Below are 12104 nucleotides of genomic sequence, written 5' to 3'. Positions count from 1 at the left end.
GAAAAGAAGAAGAAAGAAAAGAAAAGAAGAAAAGAAGAAATAGAAGAAGAAAAAGAAAAAACAAAAAGGAAGAAGAAGACGACAAAGAAGAAGAAAAAGACAAAGAAGAAAAAGAGAAAAAACAAAAAGGAAAAAGAAGATGAAGAAGAAGAAAAAGAAAAAGACAAAAAGAAAAAGGCAAAAAGAAAAAGATGAAAAAGACAGAGGAAGAAAAACAAAAAGAAGAAGAAGAAAATAAAAAGAAGAATGCGGTGCGTTCTTCGTACCTCGTTGACGTCAATCCCGTTGTTGACGGACCACGTGGTCTGGAAACACTCCATCATGCGTTGCTCAAGGGCTTTGGGCAGGCGGTGAACCCGGATGAAGTCCTTCAGGTCTTTGGTGCGGGTGTGGTAGAGGGAGCGCCGCGAGTACATCCTCTGGATGATGGCCGTCACGTTTCCGAACACCACGGCGTGCATCAGAGCTGCGGAGAAACGCGAAAAAAAGGAATGAACGACTGAGAAGAAAACAGCCGGAGTTACCGAAAAAACGGGTTCGTAACATGTTGGGGTTTCTGAGCGGTGAGTCTAGAAGAATGGAATTTGTGTTATATCGTACATTGCACAAACCGTTTCCTGCCAGTTCTGAAGCTCACGAAGCCACAAAGGTTTTTTTAAAAACCCTTTTATTACGACATAAGATAAAAGTATTAAGGGTATAGATCACACTAGCGTCTTTTCCATCGGACATCTGCACAAAACTTTACTTTATTTACTAAATGTGTTACAAACAGGACTGTGTAATGTTGGTTTTTCCATGAAATCACAAATGCGATGATTTGTTTATTTATTATGTACATTCGTTGTCATGTTTACAGAATGACTTCTTGTTTCATCTCACGCTAATAAATAAACAAATCATCGCATTTGTGATTAAATGGAAAAACCAACATTACGCACTTCTGTTTTTTTTTACATTTAGTAAATATTGGTAAAGTGTTGCGCAGATGTCTGATGGAAAAGTGACTGGTGTTGACGACTTATGGAGTTAAGAGTCGCTTTTCCATTGATCCTCGAATTTCGCAAATATAACTTGCGCATAAAAATTTACCTAATGTAAAAATGCCAATTTCGCCAAAACTCTTGTTATTCGAGGTGGTTTTTCAGGCGTAGCGCAAATAGTATGTCACGCAAAACTTCAATGGAACAACCTTTTTTCGCAACTAGTAAATAAACACCATATTTATGTTCATTTTTATGGAATGACTTCTTGTGTCATCTCGCGATTATAAATAAAAAAATCATCGCATTTGTGATTTAATGGAGAAATCAACTTTACGCACTTCTGTTTTTTCGATATTTAGTAAAGTTTTGCACAGATGTCCGATGGAAAAGGGACTTGTGTTGATGACTTATGGAGATAATAGTCGCTTTTCCATTGACCCTCAAATTGCGCAAATATAATTAGCACACAAAATTTGCCTAATGGAAAAAAACACTGTTATTTGATTTTATGATTAAATGGAAAAACGAACTTTACGCACTTCTGTTTTGTCGACATTTAATAAATATCAGTAAAGTTTTTGCGCAGATGTCCGGTGGAATAGATACTAGTGCGATCAATACCCTCTATACTTTTATCTTATGTCGTAATAAAAAAGTTTTAAAAGAACTTTAGAGTCACTGTTAGCTTCAGAACTAGCGGGAAACTGTTTGTACGATGTACGATATAATACAAATTCCATTATTCTAGACTCACCACTCAGAAACTCAATCATGTAACAAACTTGTTTTTTTCGGCAACTCCGGCCGCTTTCTTCTCGGTCAGCTTTTCGACATTTAGTAAATATCGGTAAAGTTTTGCGCAGATGTCCGATGGAAAAGCAACTAGTGTTGACGACTTACGGAGATAACAGTCACTTTTCCATTGACCCTCAAATTGCACGAATATAACTTGCGCATAAAAATTAGTAAATATCGGTAAAGCTTTGCGCAGATGTCCGACTTTAAAGTAACTATTGTTATATAAAATCTTGGCCCGTGTGACTCTATAACGACAGTTCGGATTCAAACTACGTTAAATGAGCGGCGGTCGTCGAGCGTGGCCCACCTCCGATGAGCATGGTGCAGATGGAGAAGATCTTTTCGGAGTCGGTGTTAGCCGAAACGTTTCCGAAGCCCACGCTGGTCAGACTGCTCAGAGCGAAGTACAGCGACGTCACGTACGAACTCCTGACGGACGGACCGCCGCTCAGCCCCGCCCCCGATCCGGCGGCCATCCTCAGCCTGGTCCTGCCGCTGCCGTTCCATTGGCTCCAACCGGGCGCCACGTCGGGCCCGGAGGCGTTCCACTGGCTGCCGTTGGTCAGTCCTGACGCCGCCGCTACGCCGCCGCCATGAGGCGAATCCGAAACGGCCAACAGAGACGTCAGCGGAGCCAGGATGTACGGAGTTCCCAAACGCTTGGCTAACTCGTGGAGCCATCCTGTCGAAAGGAACAGAAGAAGAAGAACCGATGGGTTTAATGACAACGCGAGCACGCTCAGTAGACGGCCTTTACCGGGAGGCGACGTTAGCTGCGGGGAAAGTTGGGAAAGGGCGGAGTCATTATTTCAGTTGGAGACTCTGTATTTGGGACCAGAACAGAAAAGACGGTGCATGAGGAATTGTGCCTGAATGTCACCCTGCGTTTGTGGGTTTCATGGAATAAATATTTCATCCTCTGCTTTTTCTCAGGTTTTTGTGAATGATGAAAACTGTCCGAAATAAACATTTAAACCAGAAGGAGACGAGTGTTCTGAAGCAGGTTTGGGTCTGTTTCAAAAATAAATACTGAAACTACAGAAACTAGTTTCAGATAAAAAAACATTTTATTTAATATGTGTATTAGTGTTTTTTAATATATGTATTAGTGTTTTTTAATATGTGTATTATTGTTAGTTAATATGTGTATTATTGTTTATTAATATGTGATTTTTTTTAAATATATGTATTATTGTTATAGAATGGACAGAGTTCATTTCTGGTTTTTAATATGTATATTATTGTTTTTTAATATGTGTATTATTGTTTATTAATATGTGAATTATTGTTTTTTAATATATGTGTTATTGTTATAGAATGGACAGAGTTTATTTTTGGTTTTTAATGTTTATTATTGTTTTTAATATGTGTATTATTGTTTTTTAATATATGTATTATTGTTAGTTAATATGTGTATTATTGTTTATTAATATGTGATTTTAAAAAAAAAAAAAAAAATGTATTATTGTTATAGAATGGACAGAGTTTATTTTTGGTTTTTAATATGTATATTATTGTTTTTTATTGAGTGTATTATTGTTTTTGATTAAGTGAATTATTGTTTTTTAATACATGTATTATTGTTATAGAATGGACAGAGTTTATTTTTGTTTTTAATACGTGTGTTATTGTTTATTATTATGTGTATTATTGTTTATGAAATGGAAAGAGTTTATTATTGTTTTTTTAAATATGTGTATTATTGTTATAGAATGGACAGAGTTTTTTTTTTCAATACGTGTATTATTGTATTTAAAATGTGCATTATTGTTTATTAATATGTGTATTATTGTTTTTAATATGTGTATTATATATATATATATATATATATATATATATATATATATATATATATATATATACATATATATATAATTGTTTTTGATATGTATATTATTATTTATTAATATGTGTCTTATTGTTATAGAATGGACAGAGTTTAATTTTGTATTTTTAATACGTGTATTGTTGTTTTTCAACGTGTATTATTAATATAAAATGGAAAGAGTTTATTTTTGTTTTTTAATGTGTGTTATTGTTATAAAATGGACAGAGTTTATTTTTGTATTTTTAATACGTGTATTTTTGTTTTTTAACATGTGTATTATTGTTATAGAATGGACAGAGTTTATTTTGGCTCTGGTCGATTATCATGAATTAAACTTCATCCTGCTCCTTCTTGAATGTTTGTCTTTCTTTCGTCCATAAATCCTTTTATTTTTGTTTTTTTGTCACATTTCTAAATCGCCAAAGCCAGTGCGTTGCAGTGGAACCAGAGCAGGAGCAGTCTGAAGGACGCTCTCAGCTTTGGTCTGATGGTGTGAACGCTGTGGGAAGGACAAACGCCTCCACAGGCAGAAGTACTAAAGGACACAACGCTCACACTGTAAAAACAATCTGTCATTTGAAAGAATTTTTACCATTTATTTGACAGATTTTTCCTGTTTTTTTCAGATACAGGAAAATATCAATGAAATGACACAAACAGACTGTGAGTTTCCATGTCAAATGGAAAAGAACACGAAAAAACTGGAACTGTGAAGAACCAGAAAATTTACAGTTTTTTTTTTAAGATTTTTTTTTCACAGAAAAATACAGTTAAAATACATTTACTAATGTATCGTAGTTTCACAAATATTTCTTTTGTATTTATGAGATTAACCTGCTAATTTAAAGTTTAATATTGTGAAAAATAACAATAATAACAAAACCAGATAAAATTACTGACAGTTAACAGTAACAGAAGTATTAGTTCTGTCAGTTGAACCAGACTGTTTTGTTCATTGACAAATATCTTGTGTAATTACAGGAGGTTTCACAACAAAACTGTTGAATAAATGTATTTTTGTGAATGTAGAACATGTATAAGCACTGATAAACTGTCCAAATACAGTTTTTATCAGTGGATTGGACAACTGAGTCTCACTGAAAAGTATTTATATATATTTATATGGAATTGGATTGTTTTAATACATGTAAATATTCTTTATTAATCATTAAAAAGTCAAATAAATATGAAAAATCTCATGTAAAGTTAGAACAAAAAACTGTATTTGAATCATGGAAAATTACCGTATTTTTTCCCCCTTATTTAACAGTATTTTTTCAGCACCCCTGCTGCCGGAATAATATCATCTTTTATTTTTATTTTTTTTACAGTGCACTATCTTTGCTCTGTTTGAATGGAACCCACTCCGTTAGCGGCAGAAGAATACGCACCTACGTCCCAGGAGGCGGGGCTATGGCTCTGGATCTCGCTGCGTCCGATGAAGTACCAGACGCAGGCCATCCAGTGTCCGAGCAGAGCGAAGGTGGACATGAGCAGGGTGAGCACCACCGCGCTGTACTGGGAGTAGCGGTCCAACTTCTGCAGGAGGCGCAGGAGGCGCAGGAGGCGCACCGTCTTCAGGAGGTGCACCCCGAAGTTCTGGAAACACAGGAAACCAAACACCCTTAAAGACCCTTAAAGACCACAAAGACCCTTAAAGACCCTTAAAGACCCTTAAAGACCACAAACACCCTTAAAGACCACAAACACCCTTAAAGACCCTTAAAGACCACAAAGACCCTTAAAGACCACAAACACCCTTAAAGACCACAAAGACCCTTAAAGACCACAAACACCCTTAAAGACCACAAAGACCCTTAAAGACCACAAACACCCTTAAAGACCCTTAAAGACCAGAAACACCCTTAAAGACCCTTAAAGACCCTTAAAGACCACAAAGACCCTTAAAGACCCTTAAAGACCAGAAACACCCTTAAAGACCACAAAGACCCTTAAAGACCCTTATAGACCACAAAGACCCTTAAAGACCACAAAGACCCTTAAAGACCCTTATAGACCACAAAGACCCTTAAAGACCACAAAGACCCTTAAAGACCAGAAACACCCTTAAAGACCACAAAGACCCTTAAAGACCCTTAAAGACCAGAAACACCCTGAAAGACCACAAAGACCCTTAAAGACCACAAACACCCTTAAAGACCACAAAGACCCTTAAAGACCACAAACACCCTTAAAGACCCTTAAAGACCAGAAACACCCTTAAAGACCCTTAAAGACCACAAAGACCCTTAAAGACCCTTAAAGACCAGAAACACCCTTAAAGACCACAAAGACCCTTAAAGACCCTTATAGACCACAAAGACCCTTAAAGACCACAAAGACCCTTAAAGACCAGAAACACCCTTAAAGACCACAAAGACCCTTAAAGACCCTTAAAGACCAGAAACACCCTGAAAGACCACAAAGACCCTTAAAGACCAGAAACACCCTTAAAGACCACAAAGACCCTTAAAGACCCTTAAGAACCACAAAGACCCTTAAAGACCAGAAACACCCTTAAAGACCACAAAGACCCTTAAAGACCACAAAGACACTTAAAGACCAGAAAGACGCTGAAACACCAGAAAGACCCTTAAAGACCACAAAGACCCTTAAAGACCAGAAAGACCCTGAAACACCAGAAAGACGCTTAATGAAGACCAGAAAGACCCTTAAAGACCACAAAGACCCTGAAACACCAGAAAGACCCTTAAAGACCAGAAACACCCTTAAAGACCACAAAGACCCTTAAAAACCAGAAACACCCTTAAAGACCCTTAAACACCAGAAAGACCCTTAAAGACCACAAAGATCCTTAAAGACCCTTAAAGACCAGAAACACCCTTAAAGACCACAAAGATCCTTAAAGACCCTTAAAGACCAGAAACACCCTTAAAGACCACAAAGAACCTTAAAGACCCTTAAAGACCACAAAGACCCTGAAACACCAGAAAGATCCTTAAAGACCAGAAAGACCCTTAGAGACCAGAAAGACCCTGAAAGACCAAAAAGACCCTTAAACACCAGAAAGACCCTTAAAGACCCTGAAGTTCTGCACCACAGGACCAGGAAAAAAGAACGTAAAAGACCCTTAATGAAGACCAGAAAGACCCTTAAAGACCAGAAACACCCTTAAAGACCACAAAGACCCTTAAAGACCCTTAAAGACCACAAAGACCCTGAAACACCAGAAAGATCCTTAAAGACCAGAAAGACCCTTAAAGACCACAAAGACCCTTAAAGACCAGAAACACCCTTAAAGACCACAAAGATCCTTCAAGACCCTTAAAGACCACAAAGACCCTTAAACACCAGAAAGACCCTGAAACACCAGAAGGATCCTTAAAGACCCTTAAAGACCAGAGCACCGCTCCAACTTCTGCAGGAGGTGCACCGTTTTCAGGAGGTGGACCCCAAAGTTCTGGAAAAACAGAAAAACAAAGACCCTTAAACACCAGAAAGACCCTTAAAGACCAGAAAGACCCTGAAAGACCAGAAAGACCCTGAAAGACCAGAAAGACCCTTAAAGACAAGAGTATCGGCCCAACTTCTGCAGGAGGCACACCGTCTTCAGGAGGTGGACTCCGAAGTTCTGGAAAAACAGAAAGAGACCCTTAAAGACCAGAAAGACCCTTAAAGACCAGAAAGACCCTCAGAGACCAGAAAGACCCTGAAAGACCAAAAAGACCCTTAAACACCAGAAAGACCCTTAAAGACCCTGAAGTTCTGCACCACAGGACCAGGAAAAAAGAACGTAAAAGACCCTTAATGAAGACCAGAAAGACCCTTAAAGACCACAAAGACCCTGAAACACCAGAAAGATCCTTAAAGACCAGAAAGACCCTTAAAGACCACAAAGACCCTTAAAGACCAGAAACACCCTTAAAGACCACAAAGATCCTTCAAGACCCTTAAAGACCACAAAGACCCTTAAACACCAGAAAGACCCTGAAACACCAGAAGGATCCTTAAAGACCCTTAAAGACCAGAGCACCACTCCAACTTCTGCAGGAGGTGCACCGTTTTCAGGAGGTGGACCCCAAAGTTCTGGAAAAACAGAAAAACAAAGACCCTTAAACACCAGAAAGACCCTTAAAGACCAGAAAGACCAGAAAGACCCTTAAAGACCAGAAAGACCCTTAGAGACCAGAAAGACCCTGAAAGACCAAAAAGACCCTTAAACACCAGAAAGACCCTTAAAGACCCTGAAGTTCTGCACCACAGGACCAGGAAAAAAGAACGTAAAAGACCCTTAATGAAGACCAGAAAGACCCTTAAAGACCAGAAACACCCTTAATGAAGACCAGAAAGACCCTTAAAGACCAGAAACACCCTAATGAAGACCAGAAAGACCCTTAAAGACCCTGAAGTTCTGCACCACAGGACCAGGAAAAAAAGAACATAAAAGACCCTTAATGAAGACCAGAAAGACCCTTAAAGACCCCGAAGTTCTGCACCACAGGACCAGGAAAAAAGACCAGAAAAGACCCTTAATGAAGACCAGAAAGACCCTTAAAGACCCTGAAGTTCTGCACCACAGGACCAGGAAAAAAGACCAGAAAAGACCCTTAAAGAAGACCAGAAAGACCCTTAAAGACCCTGAAGTTCTGCACCACAGGACCAGGAAAAAAAGAACATAAAAGACCCTTAATGAAGACCAGAAAGACCCTTACAGACCCAAAAGTGTTTTTTCTTTTCCATGTCAGTTTGTGTACTATACTGTCGACGCTGCACCAGAACAACCCTGTTCCCAGCACACGGCCTTCGACTGGACAGAGCCAGTGTTGGTGAAATGAGCTGAGGTTTCATGTGTGGGTTCCATTTTGTGTCTTCTCTGGGGTCAGTGTGTTCAGGGGTTGGGTTTGTTCATCATGTCTGCTGTCACTGGTTTAGGAACAGGAGCTGGAATTACAGCTGTTAGATTTGTCACATGTTGAACACTGCGAGAAATAAAGTTTAAAAAACACACAAACACACAAACACAAACACACAAACAAACAAACACACAAACAAACACACAAACAAACAAACACACAAACAAACACACAAACAAACAAACAAACACACAAACAAACAAATAAAAAAATTCTTGCCTACTCTGCCCTGCCCCCCCTCCCCTCCTTTTTTCTTTTCTTTTTTGTTTTCTTTTTTCTCCTTTTTTTCTTCTTTCATCTTTTCCCTTTTTTCTTTTTTGTTTTCTTTTCCCCTTTTTTCTCTTGTTTTTTTCTGTTTATTTTTTTCTTTTTTTCCCTATTTTTCTTTTCTTCTTTCCGTTTTTCTCCTTTTTCTTTACCTTTTTTGGTTTTCTTTCACCCCTTCTTTTTCTATTTTTTCTTCTTTTACCTTTTGTCTTTTCTTTTTTCCTTTTTCTCCTTTCCCCTTTTTCTTTCCCCCTTTTCTATTGTTTTTTTGTTTTTCCTTTTTTTCTCCTTCCCTTTTTTCTTTTTCCCTTTTTCCTCCTCTTTTTCTTTTTCTTTCCTTTTTTCCCTTCTTTTTTGTCTTCTTTATTTTTCCCTTCTCTTTTTCTACTTTATTTGTCCCTTTGTTTTTCTCTTCTTTATTTTTTCCTTCTTTTTCTCTCCTTTATTTTTCCCTTATTTTTTCTTCTTTTTCCCTTCTTTTTCTCTTCATTATTTTTCCCTACTTTTTTCCTTTTATCCTGCTTTTTTCTCTTCTTTGTTTTTCCCTTCTTTTTCTCTTATCTTTCCCTTCTTTTTTCCCTTCTTTTTTTCTCTTTATTTTTCTCTTCTTTTTTCTCTTCTTTACTTTTCCCTTCTTTTACTCTTTTTTGTTTTTCCTGTCTTTTTTCTTCTTTTTTCTTGCTTTTTCTCTTCTTTATTTTTCCCTTCTTTTTCTCTTCTTTTTCCCTTCTTTTTTCCCGTCTTTTTTCTCTTTATTTTTCTCTTCTTTTTTCTCTTCTTTACTTTTCCGTTCTTTTACTCTTCTTTATTTTTCCCTTCTTTTTTCTCCTTTTTTCCTGCTTTTTCTCTTCTTTATTTTTCCCTTCTTTTTTCTTTTTTCCCTTCTCTTTCTCTTCTTTATTTTTCCCTTCTTTATTTTTCTCTTCTTTATCCCCCCTCCTCTGTTTCTCTCCCTCCCTCTCCTGGACATTTGGATCATCTGTTTTTCCTCACCACTCATTACTCCTCCTCGTACTCGTTTATCTCCTTAATTACCAGTTTTCCTAATAACGACTTTCTCGTTGCTGCTTTTTTTCTTTCCACTAAACGTCTGCAGTTAAAACTAGAGCTGATGCTGAGGGGCGGAGTCAGTCCTCATACTAGAGGGGCGGAGTCAGTCCTCATACTAGAGGGGCGGAGTCGGTCCTCATACTAGAGGGGCAGAGTCAGTCCTCATACTAGAGGGGCGGAGTCGGTCCTCATACTAGAGGGGCGGAGTCAGTCCTCATACTAGATGGGCGGAGTCAGTCTCTACTATATTTAACTCTTTAATCCCAGTTTTCGGTCTGTGACTGTATCCAGGCAGGTACACGGTCACATGATCAGATCAATCTGGCCCCGCCCCCTCAGATATTATATCCTGCATTTATTTGAACTGGGTTTTTATGAAGAGAAATGTGTGGTGATTTTGTTCTTAGGAAATATATATTGAATCATTAAAAAAAGTTTTTATTAGTGATTTTTTTTAACATTTCTTTTTATCAGTTAGAAATTCTGCGACATCATGAACTTCGTACCGATAACACGCCGTCTTTAATTGGTGTGACGTCTGTGCACATTCTAAGTTTTCAGCGTGTATATTCACACTCTGTAAAATAACACGCAATTAGCACGGTAAGGGTTAGCTGTCAGCGCGATCAGTGGTTAGCGCAATTAGCGGCCTGGGTTAGGTTTAGCATTAGCAATTAGCACAATTAGCAGTTAGCAGTCACACTTAGGGTTAGGGGTTACGATTAGTATTTAGCGGTTATGGTTAGTGGTTAGCAGTTCCAGTTAGGGTTAACGGTTAGCGCAGTTGATGGTTAGTGGTTCCAGTCAGGGTCAGGGGTTAGGTTTAGGGCTAGCAGTTAGTGATTAGCAGTTAGGATTAAGGTTAGCAGTTAGCAATTAGTGGTTAACAGTTACAGTTAGGGGTTAGGATTAGCAATTAGTGGTTAGGGTTAGCGGTTAGCAGTTACAGTTAGGGTTATTAGTTAGCAATTAGTGGTCAGCGAGATTAGCAGCTAAAGTTAGGGTTAGTGGTTAGCAATTAGTGATTAGTGCAATTAGTGGTTATCAGTTACAGTTAGGGTTAGGGGTTAATGCAATTAGTGGTTAGCAGCTGCAGTTAGGGGTTAGGTTTAGGGTTAGCGGTTAGCATTTAGGATTAGGGTTAGCGGTTAGTGATTAGTGGTTAGTGTGGTTAGTGGTTACAGTTAAGGTTAGGTTTAGGGTTAGCGGTTAGTGATTATGACTATTAGCGGTTACAGTTAAGGTTAGCAGTTAGCGCGGTTAGCATTTAGGATTAGGGTTAGCAGTTAGTGATTAGCGGTTAGTGTGATTAGTGGTTACAGTTAAGGTTAGGTTTAGGGTTAGCGGTTAGTGATTACCACTATTAGCGGTTACAGTTGAGGTTAGCAGTTAGCGTGGTTAGCAGTTAGGTTTAGGGTTAGCGGTTAGGGTTAGCGGTTACGGATATGTAAACCGGAGATCTCGACGTACGTTGACATGCCATCAAATGGTGTTGAATAACATGCGAAAGGACGACGTATAGCACGCCAAATGCCATAAGAACTGTGACATAAAACACCGTTTCATGGAATCCATCTGGGCGTGAGTGAAATCACCATAATGACCCAAAATAAAACCTATAAAGTGGTTTAGGGAAAAAATAAATACATAAATAAAAAACTACAAAGCGCTACGTCTCAGGTTTCAGAAAGTGTTGGAATTATTCCAGTTGAACAAACGGTAACAGTTCCATAAATCTAACGGACATATGACACGTCAGGTTTGAAAGGGTTAACAGAAATACTAGGAAAAGCTTTGATATGAAAGTGTCTGTTTTACTGGAATGTCCATATGTGGTTCCACGACCAGGCCTCTGGATCCACCGCTTCCAGTAAGTGTGTGTGTGTGTGTGTGTGTGTGTGTATGTGTGTGTGTGTGTGTGTGTGTGTCACTCACCACGCTGATGTTGAAGGCGTACAGGAGGTCAAAGGGCAGCGCCGCGATCAGATCCACAAACAACCAGGAAGAGACGTAATGGATGCAGATGCAGCGAGCGTCGTACACCACCTGACCAGAAGTACTGACGTAGGAGGTACGGAAGTTCAGCACAATGTCTGCAACCAACACACCAGTAATATCAACATGATAGTCATCCACCTTTAACCCTTAAAGGCCCAGACCTCCACCTTTAACCCTTAAAGACCCAATCGTCCACCTTTAACCCTTAAAGACCCAAACGTCCACCTTTAACCCTTAAAGACCCAAACGTCCACCTTTAACCCTTAAAGACCCAAACGTCCACCTTTAACCCTTAAAGACCCA

General features: G+C 38.6%; 1 protein-coding gene across 1 annotated transcript in view; it reads right to left on the bottom strand.

The window, feature by feature from the left end:
- Positions 1 to 255: 255 nt before the first annotated feature.
- The window catches only part of LOC115416258 (potassium voltage-gated channel subfamily H member 8-like), a gene marked incomplete at its 3' end in the record, with an annotated part of 31811 nt that continues 19962 nt past the window's right edge, over positions 256 to 12104 (bottom strand). The window contains exons 6-9 of the mRNA XM_030130004.1: positions 11739 to 11896; positions 5004 to 5211; positions 2092 to 2466; positions 256 to 466 (exon numbers count right to left, since the gene is read on the bottom strand). Of these exons, the coding sequence (XP_029985864.1) occupies positions 256 to 466; positions 2092 to 2466; positions 5004 to 5211; positions 11739 to 11896 (952 nt within the window). The remainder of the gene's footprint in view (positions 467 to 2091; positions 2467 to 5003; positions 5212 to 11738; positions 11897 to 12104) is intronic.

Source organism: Sphaeramia orbicularis, unplaced genomic scaffold, assembly GCF_902148855.1.
Source record: "Sphaeramia orbicularis unplaced genomic scaffold, fSphaOr1.1, whole genome shotgun sequence".
In the NCBI taxonomy this organism is placed as follows: domain Eukaryota; kingdom Metazoa; phylum Chordata; class Actinopteri; order Kurtiformes; family Apogonidae; genus Sphaeramia; species Sphaeramia orbicularis.
The sequence above is the reverse complement of the archived record's forward strand: the minus strand, read 5'-3'. Positions and strand labels throughout refer to the sequence as shown.